This window comes from Plectropomus leopardus, chromosome 5 (genome assembly GCF_026936395.1).
Source record: "Plectropomus leopardus strain MGB_pleo_1.0 chromosome 5, ASM2693639v1, whole genome shotgun sequence".
In the NCBI taxonomy this organism is placed as follows: Eukaryota; Metazoa; Chordata; class Actinopteri; order Perciformes; family Serranidae; genus Plectropomus; species Plectropomus leopardus.
In genome coordinates this window covers 6,256,329-6,284,099 of record NC_142180.1, presented here as the reverse complement: position 1 = coordinate 6,284,099, position 27,771 = coordinate 6,256,329, and the positions used below count along the sequence as shown (strand labels likewise).

General features: G+C 36.9%; 3 protein-coding genes across 4 annotated transcripts; all 3 read left to right on the top strand.

Moving 5' to 3' along the window:
* Nucleotides 1–1,489: 1,489 nt before the first annotated feature.
* Nucleotides 1,490–10,709, top strand: LOC121966123 (alanine aminotransferase 2-like). Of its 2 annotated transcripts, XM_042516232.2 has the most exons (11): nt 1,490–1,779; nt 3,293–3,382; nt 4,752–4,860; nt 4,964–5,097; nt 5,685–5,928; nt 6,532–6,611; nt 6,716–6,852; nt 8,513–8,687; nt 8,820–8,975; nt 9,947–10,059; nt 10,151–10,709. In XM_042516232.2, exons 1-11 carry the CDS (start codon nt 1,675–1,677, stop codon nt 10,329–10,331), a joined length of 1,524 nt encoding a protein of 507 aa, XP_042372166.2. In that variant the 5' UTR covers nt 1,490–1,674; the 3' UTR covers nt 10,332–10,709. The 2 variants fall into 2 exon arrangements, with proteins under 2 accessions (XP_042372166.2, XP_087933553.1); XM_088077427.1 differs by lacking the exon at nt 8,820–8,975.
* Nucleotides 10,710–12,344: 1,635 nt separating this feature from the next.
* Nucleotides 12,345–22,022, top strand: LOC121941157 (alanine aminotransferase 2-like). Its single transcript, XM_042483882.2, has 11 exons — nt 12,345–12,679; nt 13,994–14,083; nt 14,190–14,298; nt 14,400–14,536; nt 15,914–16,157; nt 16,228–16,307; nt 16,408–16,544; nt 18,890–19,061; nt 19,681–19,836; nt 20,622–20,734; nt 21,610–22,022. The coding sequence occupies exons 1-11, from the start codon at nt 12,581–12,583 to the stop codon at nt 21,698–21,700; spliced, it is 1,428 nt and encodes a 475-aa protein (XP_042339816.2). The 5' UTR covers nt 12,345–12,580; the 3' UTR covers nt 21,701–22,022.
* A 560-nt stretch (nt 22,023–22,582) lies between these two features.
* LOC121941158 (proproteinase E-like) lies at nt 22,583–26,533 on the top strand. The gene is made up of 8 exons (XM_042483883.2): nt 22,583–22,709; nt 23,616–23,704; nt 24,366–24,463; nt 24,570–24,695; nt 25,114–25,250; nt 25,438–25,580; nt 25,669–25,821; nt 26,472–26,533. The coding sequence occupies exons 1-8, from the start codon at nt 22,670–22,672 to the stop codon at nt 26,487–26,489; spliced, it is 804 nt and encodes a 267-aa protein (XP_042339817.2). The 5' UTR covers nt 22,583–22,669; the 3' UTR covers nt 26,490–26,533.
* The last annotated feature ends 1,238 nt before the right edge of the window (nt 26,534–27,771 follow it).

Genomic DNA, 27,771 nt, shown 5'->3' with positions numbered 1-27,771 from the left:
AAAAACAATATAATAATGAAACTACATACGATGCACTTTGTGTATATTGTAAATCAATGCAGTTATTGACTGCTATTTAGCGAAAATTGGAGTTTTGTCTCTCCATATAATGTATTCAAATGGCCCGCCAGACACTTCCGGGGAACTATTCAAAGCTTTCAGGTATCAAGTGATACCTGAGCATTTTGAACTTCTGTTGTCAGTACTCTGTTTATTCTAGTCAAGCAGAGAGTAGAGGAGAAAAAATATTAAAATCCGCACATGCACGAGAACGACAAACCAACCGTTTGTTGACAATGAAACCAAGCATATTTTTCTATAAATGAATAAATACCACTACTACTCGTTCATGACAATAATAATTTTACATTAATTAACGCCTGATTCAAAGGTAAATAAATAAACAACAATTCTAATGAGATCATACATAATCTTTAGAAAACATGCTTATTATATTATGTTTCTGCCAATATATCTGCTATTAAGATTATTTATTTAATTAAAAGTATTATTAAGGCCTATATGAAATAATAAACAAAAATGTTGAGCTTATTTAATAAGACCATTTTGTATCATTACTATCCATGCTGGATATTTTAGACTGAAAGGCACCTACAGATGTTTGTTGCTTTCACTGACACCACTTGTTGATAATATATATAAAAAATATATATAATATAAAGGCTACCTAAACAATAATAACCGCAGCTAAAATTTCATAATCATCTTGCTTCCTGTCACAATAGTAGTTAAGTGCAGGTGGTTCCTAATTATTTAAAAATGTCCGAAATATTGAAAATCATCAGAACACAAAAGCTTGCTTATCAGATGCAAGTGTTTTTGTATCATATCACATCTGAAACCCATAAGTAAAGGTGTATTTGACACAGCATTGTCTTTACAGAGGTGTGAGTTTACTGGAACAGTTTGGCTTTTACAATGTCCATGTTAGAGATTACATTTTGTACTTCTTGTACCAGAAAATGAATGAAGGAGTTTTTCTCTTGGTTGCTGCAAGTAGAAAAACTCTCACCCTCCCAGGGTGAGCGCAATGTTCAGAATTCTTAAAAGCAACTCAATAAACAGTAAATAACTGAATGTCCACACAAAATTTAGAATTTCAAACCTTTTAGTGAATCTTTTTCAAGCAAGCAATGAGCAGTTACAGAGCTCTGAAACAGAAAAGCCTCTCCCTACCCGATAACATCAGCGAGTCAGCCTGCATTCTGATCCAGAGCTCTGTAACTGCTCATTGCTTGCTTGAAAAAGATTCACTAAAAGGTTTGAACTCAAAATTCCAAATTTTGTGTGGACATTCAGTTATTTATTGAGTTGCTTTTAAGAATTCTGAACATTGCGCTCACCTTGGGAGGGTGAGAGTTTTTCTACTTGCAGCAACCAAGAGAAAAACTCCTTCATGAACATAAAGGATTACTCATCAAAGTGGGTAACTGAGTAACCCTGCCCTTTTTCAGACAGGGCAGCGACAGACTGGTTAAATAGCCCACTTTTTCTTGTGCACGTAGGACAGGCATTCTGCAGAAGGGTGCATTTTCCACTTTTTTCTCAACTTTGACTAAAACCTGTTTAGTGTCTGTTTGACCAGTCTCCACAGGTTAAATACTTTTAGGCAAACAGTTTGGAAATCTAAATAAAACATCACAACAAAAGACTATGAATTCCCTGCAACATGTAAGTCCGAGAGTGAGAGGGATTAGAGTCTCACCACACAGTAGACTGCAGAGTCTGGCTGTACACATCACACAAGAGATTGCACAGGTAAGAGCCGATAATCTTTATTTGTTTTTAGTTTACACTCAGTCCGTGAATACTGGAGAAATTGATATATTTTCTGCATATTTTTATTTTTGGGTACCTGCAAATGAAAGGATGTACACTTGTGGTCACAGATGTAAAGCAAGAGTCCAGGTGTTAAAGAAACTTCTATCAAACCAATATAATACCTGTTAACCATGATGAATGTCTAATATCATTAAAAACCGATTCACAGCAAAAGAAATACATTTTAAAGAATTCAATAAATTTAAAGTTACATACAATTTGAAAGATGAGTAATAAGGGTACACTCCTCATTACTGAAAACTAATGATTTGAGATTCATAAAAACGTTATGGTGGTTTTTAAGCATCCACAACAGCAAAAACCGTAGCTGGAGGCATTATGTTATCGGGTTGTCCTTCTATCCATTTGTCGGTCCTATTCTTGTGAACTCATGATTTCAAAAACGCTTGGAGAGATTTTTTTTTTTTTTCAAATTTGGCACACAGTCCACTTGGACTCAACTATAAACTTATTAGATTTTTGTGGTCAAAGGTCAGGGTCTCTCATACTCATGAACATACGGAGTGAATGTTCTTAAATTTGACACAAACATTATGATAAAATATCACACAGATGTTTAAAAGGATAGAATGGTGAAGTGATGACATTTTAAATCCCAAAGCTCAAATTCACTGTGACATCATAATGACACTTTTCTGGCTGTAACTCAGTATCATATCTCAGGAACAAAAGGGGAGGTATTTCATCAGAAACAGAATTGGTGACACCAATCTTTGATGACCACCTTTGACCCTTGAGAACCTGGACCGACATCAGTTTTCTTGTGCTGCATTCAGACACCTTTTACAAGTGATTTAACCCTTTTAACTCTGAGTAATATGGTTTGATTTCTTTCAAAAAAGTATGGAAAAAAAGGTAATGACAATATGGCAAGAAATGTCCAGGAAATCATAAGAAATTTGTAAAAGAAGACAAGAAAATAACTTGAAAATTAGTGTTTAAAAAGGGGGGTGGGGGGTATTAGAAAATATTTTTTATAAAATCTATAATTTCTATAAAACTATATTTATAATTATTAATATCATATTTAAAATTATGGTACAGAACAAAAATGTAGATCCATATATATATTTTTAAATTCCTGTCTTTTTTGAGGTCAATTTTCTATTTTTCATGATTATTTTTAGGTAATTTTCCTTTTATTTATTTTTAAAACCAATTCATTACTAAATTTTGGGCCATGTCTTGTTAAGTTTCTCATTACTTTTGCCCCATGTTTTTAAAAGAAATCAAAACAATTCACTCAGGTTTCAAAGGGTTAAAGTGCTGACTGTATAGATGGGGTGTGTGAAGAATCCATATTTTTACAGATATGGATGCTTCTGTAAGTGCAACTTGACTGGGGCACAGAGGCAAACAACCACGGGTGGTAATTCTAGTTTGGATTTCAATTTTGATTTGATTCTGCATTATATATGTTCTCCTGCAGGGAGTGAAGAAACCCTTCAAAGAGGTGATTGATGTCAGCTCAGGTGATCCTCACAAAGCAGGAATGAAACCCATCTCATTTGTTCACCAGGTTAGTTTAAGCATTCAAGGCTTTTTCTTTTCTTGCACATCTGTTATTATATTCTTATAATATATGTTTGTGATCATCAGAGCTTCGTATTATGGATTTATTGATCCATTGTGTTTGACTTTAAGAATTTTATTAAATCCATGCATATGTTATCAATTTTACATTTTTTCTCTGAATCACACACGTTTTGCTGATCCTTGATCACTCAAGTTATGGCAAAACTCGTTCTTTTTTTTTTTTTTGATAATCATATACTCTTTTCTGACGTTTACTTAAATAGCATACTCCGGTACTGTTTCTTTATCAGTTCAGTTCAATTTAATTTAATTCAAACAACTTTAATCATCTCAAAGGGCAATTCAGTGTCAACAGTCTACAGACCATACAAACATTTACAAATGAAAAGCAGACAGGAGTGAGGAGTATGTCAGAGACAGTAAATAAATAAATCAATATGGTGACCGGCACGTGCGGCCCCCTGAGTAGTGAAAACACACGAGGGTCGAGCAAGGAGTACACAGTTCAAAGTTTATAATAAATAAATATGTAAATAAATAAGAATACAAGGCTAAGGATACGCGGAGGCATTATGTTTTTGGGTTGTCTGTCCTTTCATTACATTCTTGTGAACACAATATCTCAAAATTTCCTTGTGGGAATTTCTTCAAATTTTGCACAAACGTCTACTCTGACTCAACAATGAACTGATTAGATGTTTGTGGTCATAGGTCAAATGTCAAGATCACTGTGACCTCATCTGTCTCACGCTCATGAATGCAATATCTCAATTTGAGGGTTTTTTTTGTTTTTTTTTTTCAAATTTGGAACTAAATGTTTATTTGGACTCAAGTATAAACTGATGACATTTTGGTGACAAGTCAAAGTCACTGTGATCTTGCATCAATTTCATTCTCGTGAGCGTGATATCTCAACAACTTGAGGGAATTTTTTCAAAATTGGCACAAAGAATCACTTGGACTCAATGATGAAACTTTTTTTTATTTTGTTGTAATTTTCAAGCATGTTTGTGATTATCAGAGCTATTTGAATTATTTTGATGATCCATTTTATGTGTTTGTTTTTAAAAATTTTATTCATGCATATTCATGCATATCTTTTTATAGTCACTATAATGGTATATTGACTGTTATTATGTAATACATTTTGCATTTTTTGTTCTCTTTACAAATGTTTTGTTGATCCTTGATTATTTTCTTTATGTTTTAGCAATGTTCCGAAAGGTTTTCGTAACTATGTTCTCTGTGCCTCTGCTTGAATAGGATACTCCTGTACTCATTTTTTTTCCCCGTCTCACAAAGGCATTTTCCACGATAAACAATGTTTGTACTTAATCTGGCCTTTTTCTCAGGTTTTGGCAGTATGTTTGTACCCTCAGCTGCTGAAAGACAAAAATCTTCCTCAGGATGTCAGGCTGAGGGCCCAGAGGATCCTGGAAGTCTGCGAAGGAGAAAGTGTAGGTGAGGACTGGAAAACAGACCTTTACAATTTTTCTATAAAACTGAACAGACTGGTATTTTAATTAACAAAATATAAACTGCATATCCAATGACTGATTCTTAGGTTCCTATACAGCTGCCTCTGGCATGCCACATGTAAAGCAAAGCATTGCTGAGTTCATCATGAGACGAGATGCTGGGGTGCCCTCGTACGCCAAGGACATCGTCATTTGTGCAGGTTCTCAAAGGGCCCTGATGGTAAAAATACAGTCAATATTACTATATTGTCACTATTTATTTTCCAGATACATTCTGGGTAATATTACAGGCATAGAGTAACACAGACAAAGACAGCCATGACATTAAAGGGTGATCTTCTCTTTAAATATTCTGTCTATCTATAACAGTGGCTATATGCTTTATACTATATGTACAAGGGGTTGACAGATTATCAGCCTGGCTGATAAAATTAATAAATTAAAAAGTGCAAAGAAAGAGTCAGCATGGGAGAAACTTTTACTTTATAATTTTTATTAATTATTAATTCATTTTTTAATTCAAATTTTCATTTGACTTTATTTAAATATTTAGCCTACCTAAAACAGCACTTTCTACTAAAACTTCTCTAAATTTGTTCTACTTCTCTTTATTAGAATCTGTCTATGCATGAGTAATGTTCAAATGTTGTGCCACGGTTTAGTAGAGATTTGGGGCTGCAACTGCATAAATTTAAAGGGGGATTTACTCTAAAATTTTAGTTTTTGTAAGGTAAGGATTAAGTCTTACATTTAACCTGTTTTATTTCGATAAACAGTAAGTTTTGTATATTGATTTGTGGAATTAAGATTGTTGTGAAGCTGCTGACTAGTGGGGAGGGGGAGACTCCGACAGGTGTGTTGGCTCCAATTCCCTGCCCACACACCCTGCCCATGCTGCTGGATGAGGCCGGGGTCACACTGGTGCCATACCAGTTGATGAAGGACAGAGGCTGGGCTGTAGACCTGGATGAGCTGCAACGAGACTTGAAGACTGCTAAAAGGCACTGTGTACCCAGAGCCATTTACATCAGCAACCCAGGAAACCCCACAGGTAAACAGCACACACTTGGCTACATTAACCCTTTGCAACCTGGATCAGAATCACTTTTTTATACACTTTTAACAAGCATTTAAACCATTGAAATATGAGCAAATTGGTTTGATTACTTTGGTTTTGGCATGAAATGTCTTATTAACAGCAGAAAATGTGTAAAAGGTGACGAAAAACCCTGAAAATTAGCTAAAAAAAAAAAGTAAATAAGAACGAGAGAGAGAATCATTAACTAAGAAAAAACAAAATGCTAATTTAATTATTATAACTATATATTTAAAATTAGGTTACATAAATATGTATTTGTTTTTGTCATTCATATATTTATCTTATTTTAGTCTTTTTCAGGTCATTTCCTGTTTTTGTTCTGTTGCTTCTTTTTCTTTTCTTTCTTTGTGCTAATTTCAGGTAATATTTTGCAACCTTTTACTAATTTATTGCTAATTTTGGGGTAATTTTTTGTTAAGCTGATCATTGCCCTCTTTTCCCCTTTTAGAAAAAAAAGAGATCAAGTCAATATGCTCAGCTTTCAAGGGGTTAAAGCCACCTGTAGACACTTCCATGCTGTCATCACTTTGTGTATGCTGCTGTTTGTCTTCCTAGGACATGTGCAGGACCGGAAATCAATAGAAGAAGTGATTCAGTTTGCAGCAGCTGAAAGACTGTTACTGTTGGTTGATGAGGTGATCATAAAACGTTCTTTACATTGGGATTTAATTCAGTAACTGGCAGCCTTTTGCTCATGCAGTCTTTCATTATCTATCATTTCCTTTTCTCTGCACTTTAGGCGTACCAGGACAGTGTGTTTGGACCAGAGAAAGAGTTTATTTCCTATAAGAGAGTCCTGTTTGGGATGGAAAAAGAGTACTCAGAGACAGTGGAGTTGATTTCCTTCCACTCTATATCCAACGCCTGTATGGGAGAGTGAGCGCCATCTCTTATGTTTTTGGGCTTGCATATCTTTAAATTTTGATAGAATTTTGGTATGTGGTATGGTATTATTTTATATTTTTCTTATTAAGAAATCGCCTAAAATAAAATAAGAAAAAAGACCATACATTAAGTATATCTCTCAATGTGTTCTGGCTTCTCTGCTAATAAAGATGTAAATCCTGAAAAAACACCACCAAAAAAAAGAAAGAAAACATTTTATAATATTAAAACTCAATGTTTTAAAAGGCTTTGTGATTTTCTTAAACAGCTGAAAACTGTATGTAACAAACGTGAGTCAAACAGGAGGAATTAGTGCATTTGTTGGAGACTATTTTCATTGGTGGATTAGTGTAATACTTAATGTATGTGGTATTGACTCCAAATAGTGATATGACACCTTTTGGGAGCGGAAGGCACTTAAGCTGATAATGATAAAGAAAAATGTCACAGTTTTGCAACATCTGTTGTAGAAGTGACTCTTGCTAGACAACCCCCCCCCCCAAAAAAAACTACTGAACACTCATCAGTACCATAGGGAATATAATAATAAGTATAGGTCTAAACCAAGCATGTGTCTGGACTGTGTACAAAAGGAGCGCTTTTAATTTGAAATGAGAATTTTTAATTTGAAACAGGAAGCGCTGGCAAATACTCAGTCTTAGATTTTAGCCACAGCTTTTGTTAACAGCACTGGCCCTGTTTCTGTGTTCCAGCCCACAAATTCATACAAATACATGTTAAAATGGAAAACAATACACACGACATTCTCAAAAAGCAGAGGGCTGGAGCTGTACCTACTGATCCACACTTTTTTGCAAGATTTCATACAACCTTCCTAGCTTTGGTCGGCAATCTACAACTACCATTGGAGTCAATTTCTGCTGATAACAATAGTTTGTAATGCTGATGACTATGTATCTTTGATAAAATGTTTCAAGTGTAGCAACTTGGTAATCACATGCTCGACCTAGAATATAAACTTGTACGCTTCTCTGACTTTGTGATATACAAGTAAAAAAGAAGTGTACCCAACAATAACATACACATATTAACATACTATGGATACCTCTTACAGGTTACAAAAACAATTTGCTAATGTACAGAAATGAGACTTCATAAAAAACACTTTATCTAAAATACTTTTAAAAAGTTGTTCTAGGGTTTGTGCCAATCAAATACTTACAGACGATGCGTTTGAAGGCATGAACAAGGGAGGGTTTTCAGTGCATGGTTACAGAGACCATTCTGCAGAAATTTGGCTGCAGACTGAAACTAAAAATGGCCAACTTCTTGTTCTGGGTCAAAGTGCATGTCCACCTATAGGAAAAATAAAAGGCCCAGAAGGGGGTGCCAGGTCACTAAATGTGGAGGCAGAACATACTTCACCAGACACACCTAACTCAAAGTTACCCTTATAGCCTTCACAAATTTAAAAGGGCTGAGTTATTTGAAAAGACATACAACTGTCATGAATGAGGAAATTGGAGGCCAAAATCACATTTTGTACCAGGATGTAAACATGAAAGACTGACCCACTTTTAGAGTCAGCTTTAAATGGCCATATGTGGAACTGCAGTTTTTGGCACAACTGTGATTTCCAGCCTGTTTTTTGAGCCTTAAATGCAACCCCCCGTTTTGATTTGTGTCCTAGGTGTGGTCTGAGGGCAGGATACATGGAACTGGTCAACATGGACCCAGAGGTGAGGGAATTTTTTGACATTATTCTGGACACTGATATCAGCACTCCGGTCACAGGACAGCTTGCCTTGGATCTCATGGTCAACCCACCAAAGCCTGGAGATCCCTCCTATGACACTTACACTCAGGTAAGACATCTGCAGAGCCTCTCTGGGCTCACAAAAAGATTATTAGAGTCCCTCGTTTGGACAGGCAGATGTGTGTATTCCTACAGTATAGGTCTCTGTTCCATGTCGTATTAAATCTCATTTTTTTTGTAGGAGATTCTCATCATTCGGGCCACTTTGTCCCAGAATGCTCAGCTGGCTCAGAAATTCCTGAATGATCTACCTGGGATGAGCTGTCAGCCAGTGATGGGGGGAATCTGTCTTTATCCCCATCTGTGTTTACCATGTGAAATAACAGAGCGGGCCAAGGTGGAAACCTTCATGGTCATCCGTGTTAAAAAAATGTAGTGCAATGCAGTGACAGTTGGTATTTAGAGTTGCATATGTGATCAAACTGCAGATTCTAGAGGCACTCCAAAGCACTTCAGTTGACTTTGAGTAATGGCTAGGAAAGTATTATATGCAAAATATTGTGATGTTGTAGTGATGTTGACCTTTGCCCTTTTGGATATAAAATCTCATCACTTCATCATTATATCCTATTAGATATCTTTGTAAAGTTTTGTCACAATTGGTGTATGAATTCTTGAGTTATGATTGACATTGACCTTTGACCTTTTACCACCAAATTGTAATAAGTCTATTTTTCAGTCCAAGTGGAGATTTGTGCCAAATTTGCTGAAAATCCCTCAAAGTGTCTTTGAGATATCACATTCACAACAATGAGATGGATGGATGCAAGGTCACAGTAACATTGACCTTTGACCACCAAAATCCAATGAATTCATTGTTGAGACCAAGTGGAAGTTAGTGCCAAATTTTAAGAAATTCCCAATATGTGTTCTTGAGATATCACATTCACAAGAATAACATGGATGCATGGTCACAGTAACCTTGACCTTAGACCACCATAATCGAATCTGTTCATTGTTGAGTCCAAGTAGATGTTTGTGCCAGATTTGAATACATTTCCTTAAGGTGTTCTTCAGATATCATGTTCACAAAAAAGAGACGAAGTCATAGTGACCATGACCCTTGACATATGACCACCAAAATCGAATTGGTTCACCTTTAATCTAAGTTAATGTTTGTGCCATTTAAAAAAAAAAAAGGGGGGTTTTCTTGGGCTATTGTGTTCACATGAATGTATTGGACGGACAATCTAAAAACATAATGTCTCCGGCTATGGCAATGGCTGGCGTGGAGGCATAAAAACAACATACTTATGCAGTCACTAAGTTCCATTAGTAGTATGATAATGAAAACATCTCTGCTTTTAGATATTGGGAATAGAGGCAGATGTTCTGTACTGCCAGGCCTTACTGGAGGCAGAAGGTGTGTTACTAGGAACCGGTTGTCAGTATGGTGAAACAACTGGCAACCACCACCTGAGGTGAGTGACATGATGTGTGACACATAAGTCAGGTATGTTGCATTTTCTCATACAGCGTTTGTATAGTGTTTTCTCTCTCTCACACTCTCAGGTTAAGTATCCTTGTTCCCCCTGACACCCTGGAGGACGTCCTGGCTCGCCTCGGTTCCTTTCACCGTCGCCTCATGGACACATTTTCTCACTGTGACCGAGGAGTGAAGGACAGAGACACTGGGGAAAATACTGTGACGCAACTTGTAGCCGTCTGTGGAGAAGGGCAGATCTTCAACTAAAGTGTCAATCTTAGGACAGACTTGTTGAACGTGTAGAAAGCAGTAAAGACTCAGGCATTTTTGCTCAAAGGGACGCTGAAATTCTTCAAATAGAGTACCTTTTCACATGCTGATTTTTGACTGGGCTAGGAGATAGCACACCAAAGTGGCATGTAGCCTAGAAGCCCAAAAGATTTCTGTTTGACCTCAGCAAATTAAATTAAACTGAGAGATTTCAAAGTTTCAGCCTGAAGATTGGATCATACTTCAGGGTTTCATAGTTTTTTTATCCTCACAGACTGACTATACTGTGACAGATTTGTTCCTATTTAGACAGAAATAGTAACAACTATTTTCTATGTCTACAAAATGAAAATAAAGCAATCGGATTCCAATCTCCATCACTTATTTATTTGAGATTAATTGTAAATAAGAAGAAAAAGACATTTGAATAACGCAAACACATTGTGTAAACAAAGTTAATTGAAAATCCATGCAACAGTTGGCAAGTTATATTTTTTTTTCTCGTGGTGGTGCTAGGGGAAAAGTATTTGGGATTAATTCTCTGGAGACCATGACTGTACTAAAAAAATATCTATTATTTGATTCAGGACCTAATTGGTGGAAAGTAGCTTGCATATACCAAAGCGCCAAAGTGATCATCAACTGGCAGCATAAGAATGATGTAACAGCAACCCCAAAATGAGCATTTGACCCTAAGGTACTTAAGATACTGAATGAATGAATAAATGAATGAACAAAGGAAGACAAAACAAAACACACAAATAAAAGCAAACAAGCATTACGGCCAAGTGCAGAACATTTGTCATGTGCCATTTGGTTGGATGTGCTACCAAACTTGCAGACATGACATTGGAGACAGCTTATGGCTGTAAAATGAACATTTAATTCAAAGGCAACAACTCTTGTGGACATTCCTGTAGTCAGCATGCCAATGGCACACTCCTTCAAAACCTGAGACATCTGTGTTGTGTGATCAAACTGCAGATTCTAGAGGCACTCCAAGGCACTTCAGTTGACTTTGAGTAATGGCTAGGAAAGTGTTATATGCATAATATTATGATGTTGTAGTGATGTTGACCTTTGCCCTTTTGGATATAAAATCTCATCACTTCATCATTATATCCCGTTAGACATCTTTGTAAAGTTTTGTCACAATTAGTGCATGAATTCTTGAGTTATGATCAAAAATGCATTTTGTGAGGTCACACTGACATTGACCTTTGACCTTTTACCACCAAATTGTAATAAGTTTATTTTTTAGTCCAAGTGGAGTTTATGTCAAATTTGATGAAAATCCCTCAGTGTTCTTGAGATATTCACGTGAATGAGACAGATGCAAGGTCACAGTAACATTGACCTTTGACCACCAAAATCCAATGAATTCATTGTTGAGACCAAATGGAAGTTAGTGCCAAATTTTAAGAAATTCCCTGTATGTGTTCTTGAGATATCACATTCACAAGAATGAGATGGATGCATTACCACCAAAACCATTAATTCAGTGTTGAGTCCAAGTGGATGCTTGTGCCAGATTTGAATATATTTCCTCAAGGTGTTCTTTAGATATCATGTTCACAAAAAAGAGACAAAGTCTTTTAGAGTGACCATCCCAAGGCACTTGTGTAGTAATGGTGCTATATAATCAACATCTTGACATACCACATCTGTCAGGTGGATGGATTATCTTGGAAAAGGAGAAGTGCTTACCATTCCCAAATTCAAACAGATTTGTGAGCAAAATTTGAGAGAAATATATCTATTGAGTGACTTTAAAAAAAGATCTTGAACTCAAACCTGTGAAAAATGAGAGCAAATACAAAAGCGTCTGCAATTAAATGTTTGTTCACTATATATATGAAAGTCTCTGCCCCCCACAATGTCTGCTTTGAATAACAATAATAATATAGTTTTTTAAAAATTATATACATATGCAAGTTCAGCCCTTATGGGGTCCACCTAAAATAAGAAAAAAAAAAGATAAAAAAAAAATGAATAAATTATATATGAAAGATCAGCCCCCATAGTGTCTGCTTGAAATTATAATCAAAAATCAAAACAAATGAATAGATTACACACATATGAAAGTTCTGCCTCTACTGTGTCTGCTTAAAATAAAAAAAACACAGATTTTGACCTTTGGACGGTTCCCGCCTCTTACACACGGGCTAACAGGTTTTGTTACATTACTGACCATCTGCAGGTCTCAGTGTTGAGCTTCTTTTTGAGACATTATCAGTCAGACAGAGATGATTTCTGTGCAGGAGGTTAACCCCATGGTTCTGGGGATCAGGGCCCTAACGGGCCTGCAGACTCTGGCTACAAGTATCACAGAGGAGATCAGACAGGTGAGTCACACAGGTGTGATACACCTGAACTAACCTGAGCTACATAAGATGTTTCAATTCACTGCTGAAAAAAGGAGAATAGAGAAGATTACAGTTGGAATTACAGGGTTCTCCAAGCTGTGTATCTGAAGGGTTTTGTTTTTGTTTTTTTGTCAGAAATAACTGATAAAGCAATCTAAATATCAGCAGTTGAGTAAGACAAATTTAAATCATTTTCTTTATTTCTTTAAGTAGCAATTCTACAACTTGAAAACACAACATTAGCCTACAAGTAAAATTCCTGCCTTACATGTGATAACAGCAAAATGGTATTTGAGTTGAACAGGTGAATTACTTAAAAAGAATTCAACCTGTCAGCATTTAATCATTATACATATTGTATTATTACATTGCTGTTGCTGATGTATCAGCTAGTGGTTGATTTCATTTTAACTACTATTTCATGGGTAGCTTAAGCTGTAACAGTGCATAACATCAAACTAAAACACATCTTTAGCATGAAATGTAGTGTATTAATATAGTTATGGATAAGTCTTAACTGTAAAGTGTAGTGAAGAAGAGTCAGTAGAAATTAAAATACTCAGGTAAAGTGAGTAGCAGAAGTAGTAGTACATTCCTGATGGTCTGGTCAGCCAATTGGCCGCGAATGTCATATATAGCCAAGGTTCATAAAACCAATAAAAGAATAGGCAATGGTCCAAGGTAATTGTAAAGTTGTGAGATGTTTTTTTTTTCTTTTACAAGTTTTTTAACTATAACCCCAGTTCCTGTAAGTCAACATGCTGCAGTCTGTCATAATACAGAGGATATGACTCCAGTTTCTTCCAGAGAGCACAAAGTGCAGTCGAAATTCTTGTCTTCAGGCTGCTCCCATCAATGCCACCAAGTGTACAGAAAGAACAAATGTGCAAGTAAAAATGAGGAGGATAAGTATGCACTAAAGGGCTACTTATATCACGCTGAAAAACTGAGGCTAAAGACAGCAGGCCTGGGATAAAAAGTGCTCATCAATTACATTGATTACAACAAAGAATATCGAAGGCTGTCCTTTGGGAGTGTTGTAATTTTCTGTAGCTTCTTGGCCCATGCTGTTAGCTACCTAATGATTCCACTCATCAATCAATCTGTGTGAATGGTACCTTCCTTAGTCAAAACTAGGATCAAAAGAATCATATCACCTGGCCCAACTGGATCAACAGTCCTGTGGAAGGATGCCCCATATCAAACTGAAAACCCTTGGATCTTGCAATGTCCTGGTTGGAAAATACATCCAACCTGACTTTGTGTGTAATCCTGCTTTTTTTTTCTTCTCAGGGAGTGAAGAAACCCTTTCAGCAGGTGATTGATGTCAGCTCAGGGGATCCCCACAAGGCAGGGATGAAACCTACCTCATTTGTTCGCCAGGTTGGTGTTTTATATTTTATCTGTGTGTGTGCGTGTTTTTGTGTGTGTGTGTGTGTGTGTGTGTGTGTGTGCCAGCTACAAACTGAGCCTGTCTGTGTCCTCTTAGGTCCTGGCAGCGTGTATTTACTCCAAGCTCCTAGAAGAAAAAAGCCTTCCTCTGGATGTCAGGCAGAGAGCACACATGCTTCTGGGGGCCTGCAATGGGGGGAGCCTGGGTGAGAATGTGTACAGATTTTAAAAAATTTGGCCCAAAATGGTTCATAGTACTCCTCTGACTTTGTTCTAATGGCTGATCTTATTAATTTGTCAATGACAGGCTCATACAGCCCAACCAGCCATGGTATACCACTTGTCAAGAAAAGCGTTGCTGAGTTTATCATGAGGCGGGATAATGGAGTGATTTCAAGCCCAGAAGACATCATCCTCTCCAGTGGTTCTCAGAAGTGTTTATCGGTATGATGACAAAAAAACAGTGTGATTATTAGAGTTACAACTGTAACTATATTATTGTGAGACTTAACATGCTTTATGTCCCTTATGATTAAACATTCATTAATCAGCTTAGGACCAAAGACAAAAATCACATTAATGTCAGCATGCTAACACAGTGTCAGTGCTAACTGATATTTACTGTGAACAACATACAGTAGCTTAGTGTTTTAACATGTTAACATTTGTGTAAAGAGCACCCTAAAATTCAGAACTTAGTTGGAAATTCAGCTTCGCTGGTCCACTGGTCTCAAAGTCAGTGTTTTTTTCTATGGGTTTTTCAGTTTGAAGCTTCAAGGTTTTGTTAAGGCTTTTGTGTTTGTTCTACAACATAATAAAATACATCAGTAAATACTCCACTAGAGATCTTTGAAGCTTTTATGTGTCTTAAAAAAAGTAATTGCTAACAAGTGGCTAAATTAGACTACACTGTTGTAGTAGTGACATTAAATCATGTGACCATGGTGTAGTTTGTTTATAGACATCTGCATCAGCCTACAGAAAAATATCATCACTGGAGCACTTTATTACAATGTCACGAATGTCTGTTCAATAATTTTTGAGACATTTCACAGTGGCACTAGAGTCAAGATCTAAAAGGTATGTAATGATGCTACAAAGTTTTATGCCTATCACTGAAAGATGTTGTCATTAGAGCTAGTACTCAATAATTTCTAGGTATCAACCAAATTAAACCATTACCAAGTCAAATAAAACTACTCTAGTCCAATAAAATCTGCATTTGATCCTTTCTGTATCTACATCTACAAAAACATTACTTTTTGTATAGTTTGCTTGCAGCCAATTGTTTGACTTATTGCAATGTGTGACTGTACTGCTATCACAGCAGCTACAACCCTTACAATCTATGGTGTAGTGAAGTAGAGCACAGTGTATTTGGAGTTTACAGTTCAGCATGCCAAGAGGCCTTTAAATTATTTGAAAGTATGGCTATGAGTATGAGTGTGGCTTGAATGAAGTAGAACAAAAAGGTAGCAAATGAAGAACTCAATTGGTATTGGTAGTGATATTGCAATTTTTTAACAGTACCCAGCCCTATTAATAATAATAAATGGTATTAATGGTATAATGGTATAAATGGTATAAATGGTAATTATTTATCACATTTTTCTATTTAGGAATCTTGATTGTTTTATTTGAGCTTTTCAAGTCACAACTGTAAAGGTTGGAAATGCTAGGTCTGTTCAAACAACAATTGACACAGCAAGGATAAACAAAATAAGTTGAACACACTTGTATTCAATGCAAAAGTACTTTAATGTGGAATAAAAGCATATATTTTGTATTTTTATAAATTGTATTGTTCTTTATTGTGTTAAGTTGGTTTTGCACCTGATGGCCAGCGGGAAGGGTGAAACTCAGACAGGTGTGTTGGTTCCGATGCCCTGTCCACACACTCTGCCACCTCTGCTAGAAATGTCTGGAGTGACCCCGGTGCTGTACCAGCTGGTGGAGGACCAAGGCTGGGCTGTAGACCTGGACGAACTACATCGAGCTTTGAAGACCGCGAGGGAGCATTGCGAACCCAGAGCCATTTACATCAGCAACCCAGGAAACCCTACAGGTAAAAAACATACAGTTGCTATGAATGATCTACCAACTCTACTCTCTGATACAATTTTTTGCCCCTCTAGGTCATGTGCAAGACAGGAAAACAATAGAGGAGGTGATTCGTTTTGCTGCAACCGAGGGCCTCATGCTGTTGGCTGAAGAGGTAATTACAAGCTCCACAAGGAAACTAAAATCTAAAGGTTTTTGCATTAGTTTTCAGTCTCATTCAAGCTCCCTTTTTTATGTCATCTTGAACCTTCTAGGTGTACCAGGACAGCGTATATGGACCTGAGAAAGAGTTTATTTCCTATAAGAGAGTCCTGTTCCAGATGGAACAAGAGTATTCAGAGACAGTGGAGTTGATCTCCTTCCACTCCATATCCAGCGCCTGCATGGGAGAGTGAGTGTAACTAATGTTTCTTGAAGAAAAACCCTTCCTCAGCTTAACATGTGACCCCAACACTCAACCATAACGCGTGTGGCTGACCTCAGATGGTGGTTGCAAAGTCATATTTTCAGGAAGCAGAATACTCAATGTAAATGGCATTGAAAGCACTGAGCTCACAATGATTTGAAAGATATTTTCTTACTTTGTATCTTGTCATAAGGTAAGAAAATGACTAACAACACAGACAGACATGACTGTGTTCTTGTCGTAAAAATCGCCAATTACTAGATTTTTTCGTCATGCTCAGACAAAGAAAGTAGCAAAGAGAAACTGATTAAAAAATAAATGTAACTTTGGTGGGCTTTAACATATAAACATCAGGGGCGAAACGAGAGGAAATAGGAGAAGACAAGGAAAAAAATGACTTACCTTGTGTCTAAGAAATTACAACAAAAAATGCATTTCAAAATAAAAGTAATGCTCCTCAGATTACAGTTACATTAAGATAAGGAAAGCATTTTAAGTGATATCCGATTGTTTTTATGTAATGCCAGTACCCTTGTTGCAATTAATGCACGGATAATGATCAATTATCAATTTTGGCCAATTCAAATGGTTAAGGTTACGGAAATACCATAGTTTGGATTATATATTAACAAAGTCACCATGACATGAGACAGTTTTTTCTTTAGGAAATATGCAACCAAACCAGTCTTTCCCTGTTTTTAGAGTAGATCAGATTTAGATGTACTGTCTCACAGGGATATTTGTTTTTACAACCAAACCAAGCCTGGTCAAAGACCAACATTCATCTGGACCATAAAAAAGGTTGCCATTGAATCAAATAAACGTATTGTATATGTAGCTATAAAAAGAATAACTGCACCTTCTTCAGCCAAAGAGAATACAAGCAGTATCTTTTTTACCAGTACTCCAACCATGTAAGTTGTTTCTGCCCTGTAATACCCCTTAGAAATGTGTGTAACATTGTGAAATCATCACAGTTCAACAAAAACTACTTTGGTAGGTTTAAGCAAAACTGGTCTATAATCCACCCCAATTTGTACACATCCCATGTATTTTGAAAGGCTATGATCACGTGACCAGTGTGCTGATGGTGGTAATAAAGGAAACAGTGTTGAGCAGTTTTGTAAGGAGGCAGGTTAGAGTGGTGGATGGGTCATAAAAATCTAGACTTTCCCCTGGGTTTTTACCATGGAGATACATGTTCAGAGCCATGTAAAGTTTAGATGAACTCTGAGCATGTCTTCGCCATGTTTCTTTTACTAAACCTAACCTACTAATACCTGTCCTGACCTTTCCTGTATCTGTGCCATGTGGGTTTTGCCAAAGGCCCACCCTTTTAAGGAGACTAGCTGAAAGTACTGAGTCTATGTACTACAAAAGAGAAGTCGCTGATTGGATCCGTTTTTCACAAAATATCTCCGAAACATTCTGACACGTAATTGCCATTCTCACATAAACAACTTGAGAGAAAATTAACTTTGTTTGAGACCTGCCTCTGTCTCAGCAACCCACTCTCATGAGATCTGACAATAACTGATATCATCTTGAACTGGGTTGTTATGAGATTTTTAGATTTCAGTTGGGGCAAATGGGACATCAAAATAAGGTGTAAACATTAAATGTGTACTGTAGCCCAGACAATATTTTAAAATCTGATTTTGTCCAACTATGTGGAATTTACAAAACTTCCAAATGAGGTGGGGGGATGGGGGAAAGAAGGGAGTGGATCCATGTAGGAGGCAAAAAGTGTTAACGTTTTCGTACCATTGGCCCAGCTTGTAATGTGATATTTTTGCAACATAAAATGGGTAGTTTGGTATCCTACAAAAAAAGCAAGTTCAAATGTTTGCATGATAACCTACAAATTAGCATCTCATGAATGAAGTTACATCCTTAACATACAGTTATGTAATGCAGAACATTTTCAGGGGTTAGGTTTAGACATTAAACGTTACTATGGTTGGGTTTAGAAAAAGAATCATAGTTTGGTTTAAAATAAGTATGTTTATTACTAATATCATGTGACATATGATACATATGGTACTTAGTTAAAATAGTTCTGTGAGTTTTGGTTTCATATGGGACACAAACAGCAGTCTCCTGGGTGAAAGACCAGTGTTTGTTTGACAGAGTCATTCATCCCATCTGCCTCTATAGATGGACTTTCTCACACTTTCGGCTATATCACCTGACTTCCTCTTTTGCTTCTGTCATAATTACTAACACTAATATGGTTCTTAATAAGCTGCTTTTTCAAATGACCTATGTGATCATTTTTGGAAAACAGGTGGCTGTAGACTCATTTCATGCTGTGCTCACCTTGTGTTTAGGTGTGGTCTGAGAGGAGGATATATGGAGGTGATTAACATGGACCCAGCGGTAAATACGTTTTTAAGAAATATGCAGGCAACTTGCAGCTCCTCTACTTTGCCACAGCTTGCTTTGGAGGTCATGGTCAATCCACCCACACCTGAAGACCCTTCCAATCAAACATTCTCACAGGTAAGGGAACATTTCATCCAGAAGGATTACTGGCACAGTCTCTCACAGAATGCTGCTATAAACATTTAAAAGTAGCATAAATGCAACACTTTTGTCACCACACGTTTGTCTGTGAATTAGTGAGCAGGATATATCAAAAACTGGTGAATAGATTTTATTGCTTATTATTATGTATTGTTCATCCCATTATTTAGATTGATTTGTTTTTAGTTATGGCTTAGATTACACCTCTTGCAATTATCAGGCTCACTAACTCCATTGTCCATTACTGTGTGCATTTCAATGAATTTCAAAGAAACTCTTTCTATTTTTAACCAATAAGTTAAATTAATTCAAACAGTAAAGTGGCCTTTGCAGATGTCTGCCCCCTTAAAAGTTTTTTTTTTTTTTTTTAAATTGTATCCACTGTATTTTCATGCTCAAATTGTTACAGTAAAGCTGCAGAGATAAAGACAATGAGCTGAAATGTGATGAAATGCTCTGCCTTGTGGAGCTGCGGGAAACTGCAGAGTGGTGTGATAATTCTATTTTACTTTCAGAAAAGATTTTGAGGGGCAGTCCAGGCTTATAGCTTGTTTGTTTTCACACCCAGTTTTTGTACTTTTTTTCTCAATTGAAGGAGATTCTTCACTATCAGACAACTCTGTCCCAGAACGCTCAGCATGCTTGTGAGTTCCTGAACAATCTACCAGGGATGAACTGCCAATCAGCGACAGGAGGAGTCTTTCTTTATCCCCGTCTGCATTTACCACCTCAGTTTATAGAGGAGGCAGAGGTGAGGAATCATCTCCTCTGGACCACAAGTCTTCAAATTTAACTATAGTTTGTGGCTGTAGTGCTTTTAATATAAGTTAGGGACTGTGCTTTATCTACCAGAATGTAAGGCTGGCTTGGGCATGAGGTCATTTTTGTCAATATCATGACCTTCCCTGGAGCTACAGATATTTTTATTGAGCCTCCCTGAATGACTGGGGGGAAAATATCTTCCACAGTTTCTGGCTACGATAAATGGTGTGATTTGGGAAATATTTAAAGGAAACATACCTTTAAAACCAACATGTGGGTTTTGTGTTTTAAGGGTATTTGAATTCAATACAAAATATGACCACTCACAGTTGAATGTCCCTCCCCTAAGCCAAATATTAAAACATAACTCTCCCCTCCCTCCCCAGTGCGACTGATCTAAAGCGCCTCCCCCATTTAACACCAACACCTCCCCTCTCATAAATAATGAACAGTCCTTTTGTTATATTTTTTGAGGCTGCACTGGATTGGTTTACATCAAGTCAAACTCTTCAGTTATAAATGTAAAAATAGTATGTGCCATACTTAAAGTTAACAAAATAATAATTTAATAATTGTATCTTATATGTTTTCTGATGTGTCAAACAGGCACGCATTTCTGCCATTATTAATTTCTAAAGTCTAAAATCACAGGTATCACCGGTGACACAAAACATTATTGAATAGAAATTATTTTTGTGCATAGAATCTCACACTATGCATGGAAAACCTATGATTTTAGCAGTCATTTGATTGACATGCTCTCATTAATTTCAGATGTTAGGAGTGGAGGCAGATGTGCTTTACTGCCAGAGGTTACTGGAGGAGGAGGGTGTGTGTTTGGGAGCCGGCTGTGAGAATGGACAGAACGATCAAAACTACCACATCAGGTAAGAAAAACAGCTGCTTGTTACTTGAGTGTTCAATCTTCAGAGAGAGGAAACATGTTCAATACAAGAATACTTTTGAAAAGAGAGGGCAGTTCCAGAAAGTAAAAGCATTATTAAAACAAGTAAAGTTGTGAAAAGTGACATTAACACAGTAACAGTTGTAACCACTTACAATATTTTGAGAAAACAAGGAAATTTTGAATACTGAAAGCTTAAAACTGATGATAGTTGGTATAGAAAGGTCACCATAGGAAGTTGAGGACCTTTTTGGAAAATCAGTGATACTTTTGGAGAGTTTTTCTGGCAGGTTTTGGTTAAATCAGGACATTAAATCAAGAGCCTTTGTTACATTCTGATTTATACACTTTTTTTTTCATCAGTATTTTATTAAACTTTTTTTCCACTTAAAATGCCACCTTTGGTCATCAAATCAAATGTCTTGTAAACATATGTATATATAAAACAAACATTACTAAATAATAATAATAATAATAATAATAATAATAACATAAATAAAAAAGTAATTCTAAGAAAAAACATAACAAAACAAAAAACAAATAAACAAATGAACAGATTTAACTTCCTTGTATATTTTCTCACAATGAGGTTATTGTTGTGAAATGGTGTGTGTTGCTGTGCAAATAAATGAATGATCGTGATTATTATCTCATTCAGCCTTTATGCAAACCAAACCATTAGAAAACCAGCATTTCCAGACTGTGAGATGACAGAATGTAAACTCTTGCCTGAGGACTAGCTAAGCTGTGATACCTGTTGAGCAATTATTAACACTTTACAGAGTGAGCCAGGTCAGGTCATTCCTGCTTTAAGCACTGCATTTATTTGTTGTGTTTTGTGTGTTATTTTCCCCACAGGCTGTGTGTTTTGGCTCCTCCTGCCACCCTCGAGGAGGTCTTGGCACGACTTCGCTCTTTCCACCTGCACCTGCTGGACAGATTTCCCTGACACAAGTTTCAAGGACACACTTTGGGGAAAAATATCACTGCATGGTTTACATGGATTTCTCACACTTACAGGAACGGTTTTAGTGTTTTAACTGCAAATCTTTTCAAATTAAAATTGTCATTAAAATAATAACTTATTTCTTTATCCTTTAAAGACTAAAATATAATTGTATAATTTTACTTAATATATACTTGATTCTGTATAATAGTGTGTGAAACAGAAAATGTAAGCAATTAAATGACACTGAGTTTTCCAGAGAATTCTGCAGAACATCCTCACCTCCATACTTAACAGTACAATAAACACAATCAATAAAGGTTCTTTGAAATATTAATAAGGCATGATTTTATTTGATTTCACTTTGTTATCAGGATATTTTTATCCCTCTGTGCCAGTGATAGTTCTGGCCAGAGGCATTATGTTTTCGGGGTTGTCTGTCCCTCTCATCCTCGTGGATGCGATATGTCAAGAGATCTTTGAGGAAATTTCTTTCAGTTTGGCACAAATATCCACTTAGATTCAAAGACATAGTGACTAGATTTTGGTTGTCAAAGGTCAAGGCAACTGTGACCTCATCCATGAATGAGATAGCGCAAGAACGACTTGAGGGAATTTTTTCCCCAGCCCCATGTTTCTGAAAGTATTTAAAGTGTTAAATTATAGCAATGATTGGGTTCATTGATCACTTTATATGTTACTGTACACTTCCACCCTCTTGGGTTAAGTACTGATTATCCCCCAAAATCTTTTAAAGTCAAATATTTTGTCATATTTCTGTACACGTGTTGATTTGTTCTGGCTGTGGAGGGGTTGTCTGAGGACAAGTGAAACAGATGCAGCATAGAACACAAATTCCCAGGTCAAAGACTGGACTGTGTGTATTTGTGTCTGCATTTGTTTCTGATTATTGTTGAATTTTGAGGGTATAAAAGCAGTATGACGCACTCAGACAGAGCACTCTGAGGAATCATGATGAAAGTGGCCCTTGTCCTGCTGTTTGCTGCCTATGGTGAGTCTCATCTGCCTGATTTAAAGAGGGGCACCTCCATGTATAGCAAGGTTTGAGTCAAAGGATGAGCCTAATGTTATTCTGTATTTTCATCATTATTAACATATCCCATGAAAAGACCAACATCAACAATGGGTTTGTCCATCTCTCAGTACTTTCTGACTTCCCCAGCCTGTCTGTGGCTCTCTGCCCAAAGCCCACTGGTTCCTCCTTAAGACAAAAAATAAAACTGAATAAAAGGTTTAATTAAAAAAAAGAAAAGAAAATGGTAAATAATTCCTAATAAAACTGTCCACTGCACTTTTGAGCAATTATTACTCAAACAGGAGGAAATGGTGCATTTGTTGGAGACTATTTTCACCAGCAGATGAATTCACATTTGGTGCTTTAGTGAGTGTTTGGGGCAGCAAGACAGACAGTGAATGTGGGATTTATTCACATTAAGCCCCAATGTGTGACTTAATCCCTCCATGCATTACAGTGGCATTTGGTCACAATGGTGCCCATTACAAGCCATGCATGCAAAATATAATTTCTAGTTTTTACTTCTTATCCTCTAGCAGGTTGTATTTTTAAAATGTTTTATGTACTTTTACAGATGTTTGTGCAGAATATACTATCAAAAAATAAATAAATAAATAAAAAATCTCCATAATGCCAAAACTTGGTTTCACCTCATTTTAACAATTTCTAGTTCTTAGCAGACAGTGGACATCATTCAGACCGCTACAATACCATTAATTATGCTTGTTGCTGCAGATAAAGTTTTCACAAGAAAAGCAACCCAATCACAGAGAAAGATACCCAGTGCTGAGGTAAAAAATGGGCTAACAGCAAGTGTTACAGCTCTCACTGTCAGAGCTGAGTTGTAGCAGCCTTCGTAACCTCCAGTTCTCTGTGGTCCAGCTCACGGGTGTGGCAGACCCAGCTATCCCCCCTCAGTGAGCCGTGTTGTGAACGGGGTGGATGCCAGACCCTTCAGCTGGCCCTGGCAGGTGAGGTCATAATGATCAGGCTCTTTGGCAACATGAAAGATATCCTATGAGGTCCTACAGAGCTGCTTAGCATAATATTATATAAAATCGCATCTGTTTCATTGTTGACAATGTTGCAGATAAGTAAGCAGGTATACTACATACTGAATATGTTAATAATGGAATTAGTTTTGAGCAATGTCCTCTTAAGAGTTACAGTAAAATACAGAAATAAAATGACCACACAGAGTATAAAAGAGGGGAAACACACCCAACAACTGTTAATTTTAATCTTTATTTTTACAATAATGCATACAAAACAGAACAGTATTATACAAAAAAAGGTTTGTAATTCTGTATATCTGTCTCAGTTTAATCTAATAATTTTAGTTTGGTTGCAAACTCCAAAGAGTGACATTTCAAAAAAGCCCAGATCATGACTCTGATCAAATGTATTCAAGAACAGCTTAATTTACTAAACAACATGGTTACTTATGGTGGTTGAATACGTTTTCAGGTTATTAAGGATCCGCATGAAGGATTTAGTGTCATCTGGTGGTGAGAATTGAGATTGCAAATACTCAGGTCAAGTATTTCAATCTTGTACTTTGTTACTTTTTCAGCAGTGGTTGCTTATTAATACTGATTTTTGGTTTCCGCATGACTGTTGCTGTGTGGTCAGATCTCTCTGCAGTATCGCAGCGGCTCTTCGTTCCGTCATACCTGTGGAGGCACCCTGCTCGCTCCCAACTGGGTCCTGACTGCTGGGCACTGCATCGGGTGGGTCACACTCTACTCCCATACTCTGTGTACTTTTATCTCATGACATGAGATGAAGGTTTGATCCAAAGTGTATGTACATATATACTGTGTATGTGTGTGTCAGACCTCGTACCTATCGTGTGGTACTGGGCGAGTACGACATCACCAAAGAGGAGGGCTATGAGCAGTACAGAGATGTGGAGAAAATTGTTGTTCACCCTCACTGGGATGAAAACTGTCTGTCTTGTGGGTAAGTGAATAAAATTTCTCCATACATCTTTCCTTAGCTGATGTTTCTAATGGAAAAACAGCTGCACAGAAACGTTTTAGTAACATATTTATGATTTTTCGGCCAGCTTATTGGGCAGTTCATTTAACACATTTCTTTTTTCAAAGAAATAATCAAAGTTGCGTTTTGGGGGGGAAATGTTTTCATGTTTTTGTTTATATCATTAACGATACCTCAGTTTGTTTCTGTCTATAAGAAGTTTCTCTGTGTTTCAATATATATATATATATTTATATATATATATATATATATATATATATATATATATATATATATATATATATATATATATATATATATATATATATATATATATATATATATAATATATATAATATATATTTTTATATATATTTATTTATTTATTTTTGTTGCGTAGTAATGACATTGCCATGATCAAACTTGCCTCGCCTGCCATTCTGAGCGACAAGGTGCAGCCCTCCTGCGTGCCAGAGAGCGGAGAGATTGTTCCTCACGAATACCCCTGCTACATCACAGGCTGGGGAAGAGTCTACAGTGAGTGTTATGTCACAACACTCTGACTCTAATCTACTATGATCCTGAATTTAACTTCAAAATTATTAGAAAAAAAGTTTTAGTTTTTAGTTTTTTTCTCCTTTTTGCAAGTTTAAGTAATTTTTGTTGTAGTTAGGAATCAGGCCAATGTGTCCAGGTTTCAGAGGGTTAATTCTGTTTCTTTCAGGCGGTGGTCCAATCGCCTCTAAGCTCCAGCAGGCTCTCCTGCCTGTGGTCGGCCACAGCGTGTGCAGCAGCAGCGACTGGTGGGGCGGCACCGTGAAGCCCACAATGATCTGTGCTGGCGGTGACATCCGCTCTGGCTGCCATGTAGATATGCACCGCTCCCTCCATCACATGTTCATTTCTGTGCTCCATCAGTCTGTTGCCTGCACTTGTCCTCTGTGTGTCCCTGCAGGGAGATTCAGGAGGCCCTCTGAACTGTAAGGGCAGTGATGGCAGGTGGTACGTGCAGGGGGTGACCAGCTTCGTCTCCTCTCTAGGATGCAACACCCCTAACAGGCCCACTGTGTTCACACGCACATCTTCCTTCACCAAGTGGATCAGTGACGTGAGTTTCCTTCGGAGTAAAAGCATAATAAAGCATAACAAACAGCAATAAATTCACAAAAAGAGCCAGCGTATATAGATGGGCTTGTAGTTCACGATTTAAGAAATATCAATATTTTTATCTCCTCTCAGTTTTACTCCATTCATTGTTTTTGATTTAATTTAATGTTCTGAAACCTGAGAAAATTGGTTTTATTTCCATCAACATGAGGAAAAAGCAAGAAGCTTAACAACACATAGCCCAAAAATTGGCAAAAAAGGAAAAATGTTAATAGAAAATTACCAATATATATAAGCCAAAAAGACCTAGAATTATGCTGAAAATAATTTTTAAAAAGTTTTATTTTATATCAGATTTTTTCTGTAACATGATCTTTAATATAAAATTATTATAATCAGAAATGTAATTTTATGTGCATTTGTCACTATTTTGAATAATGTTCTTGTAATATATTTTTTAACCCATATTCAGATCGCTTCCTTGTCAGTTTACCTAAATCTGTGGCTACAAGAATACAAAAGTAAAAACTGTATGGCACATCAGAAGGAAAGAGCAGTTTCTTCTTGTGGCCTGCAAAGTTTATTTGCTAACTTGGAATGTCAGTAAATCTAACTTTTATCTCTGATATTTCCTTTTTCAAAATCTTTCAGACCATGCTGCAGCAATGAGGACCTGGCACCTTTTTATTGTCAATAAATCCATTTGACATCCAGTTTTCTTTTTTTTGTTAAACCCAAGCTGTGTAATTCTGACTTTACACCTCAGGCAGGGTTCCATTACACTAGAAAAGCAATGCTAAAAATAAAAAAAAACAAAGCAACTTATTTGTGGTTTTTTAAGCTTCAAAATTTTGCATACCCAATAGCAAACATGATATGAACCTTATAATTAAAAACACCTTAACTGATAATAATCAGTTATCACACAGTATGTAAGGAAATATACTGTAAATAACTCTAGGGTTTTAGGTCATTTCTAGGAATTTGGGACATATATAGGATTTCAGGACATTAGGAGTGTAGCTCAGAACTGTATCTGGGGGTGCAGGCGATTCTCCACTGGCACTGTTTTTGATAAACAAGAACTATTTTGATGCTGTTTTGTGCACTCTAAAACATTATGTTTACTAAAAGTACAAAAACAACTCCCAGTGATTTTAAAAAATTTTTGTATTATGAATTAGAAAATGATTTAGAGGCCACCCGGCATCATATCAGGAGCCAGATTTGGCCTGCACACCATAAGTTGGGTATCACTGCACAGGTTTTTGTACTGTACCTGGAGACTGTCTTAACACAAAGTCTAAAATCATCGGAGCTCACTTAAACCCTAAACCAATGCTGTGTACTGGAGGAACTGAAGGTGATGCATTTTCAGTGAATCACCACAGGGTGACAGTGTAGCCTCTGCAGTTGATAAGCAGATGCAGGTAAAAGTGGTTTTGTTTTCTGAAAGAGGAGGAAGCAACAATCATATAGACTCAAATGTGTCCTGAAGACAAAGGAAACAAAAATATTTCATTCTGCACATCAGACAAATCAAACTGCAAATGACTTTTCATCTTAACCTCAGAACCCCCCAGAAAAGATCTTTTAGGTAGGGCAACACATGAAGAGGTGTAATCTCTCTCTCTTCACACACGCACACACACACACACACCGTAGAGACAAAGAATAAAGTGAAAAATAGCAGCTGGCTTTGTCCCCGTCTGGGGGGACTCCTCCAGCCTTTAGCCGCCTGGAGTCGAGCCCAGCGAGTGAATAAGTGAGCTCCAGATCACAGGCCATTGGCTGGCTGCTCATTACTGAACGATGCATTAAATCCTTGGCTGTAAATAATGTGATAACTGCTGTTCGGGGCTCTTCGTTACCCACAGGAACTGGCGGCCATCTTTCCTGCTCCATTTCTCTCTTTATCACTCACTCCCTCCATCCTTTCACAATAAGTAGA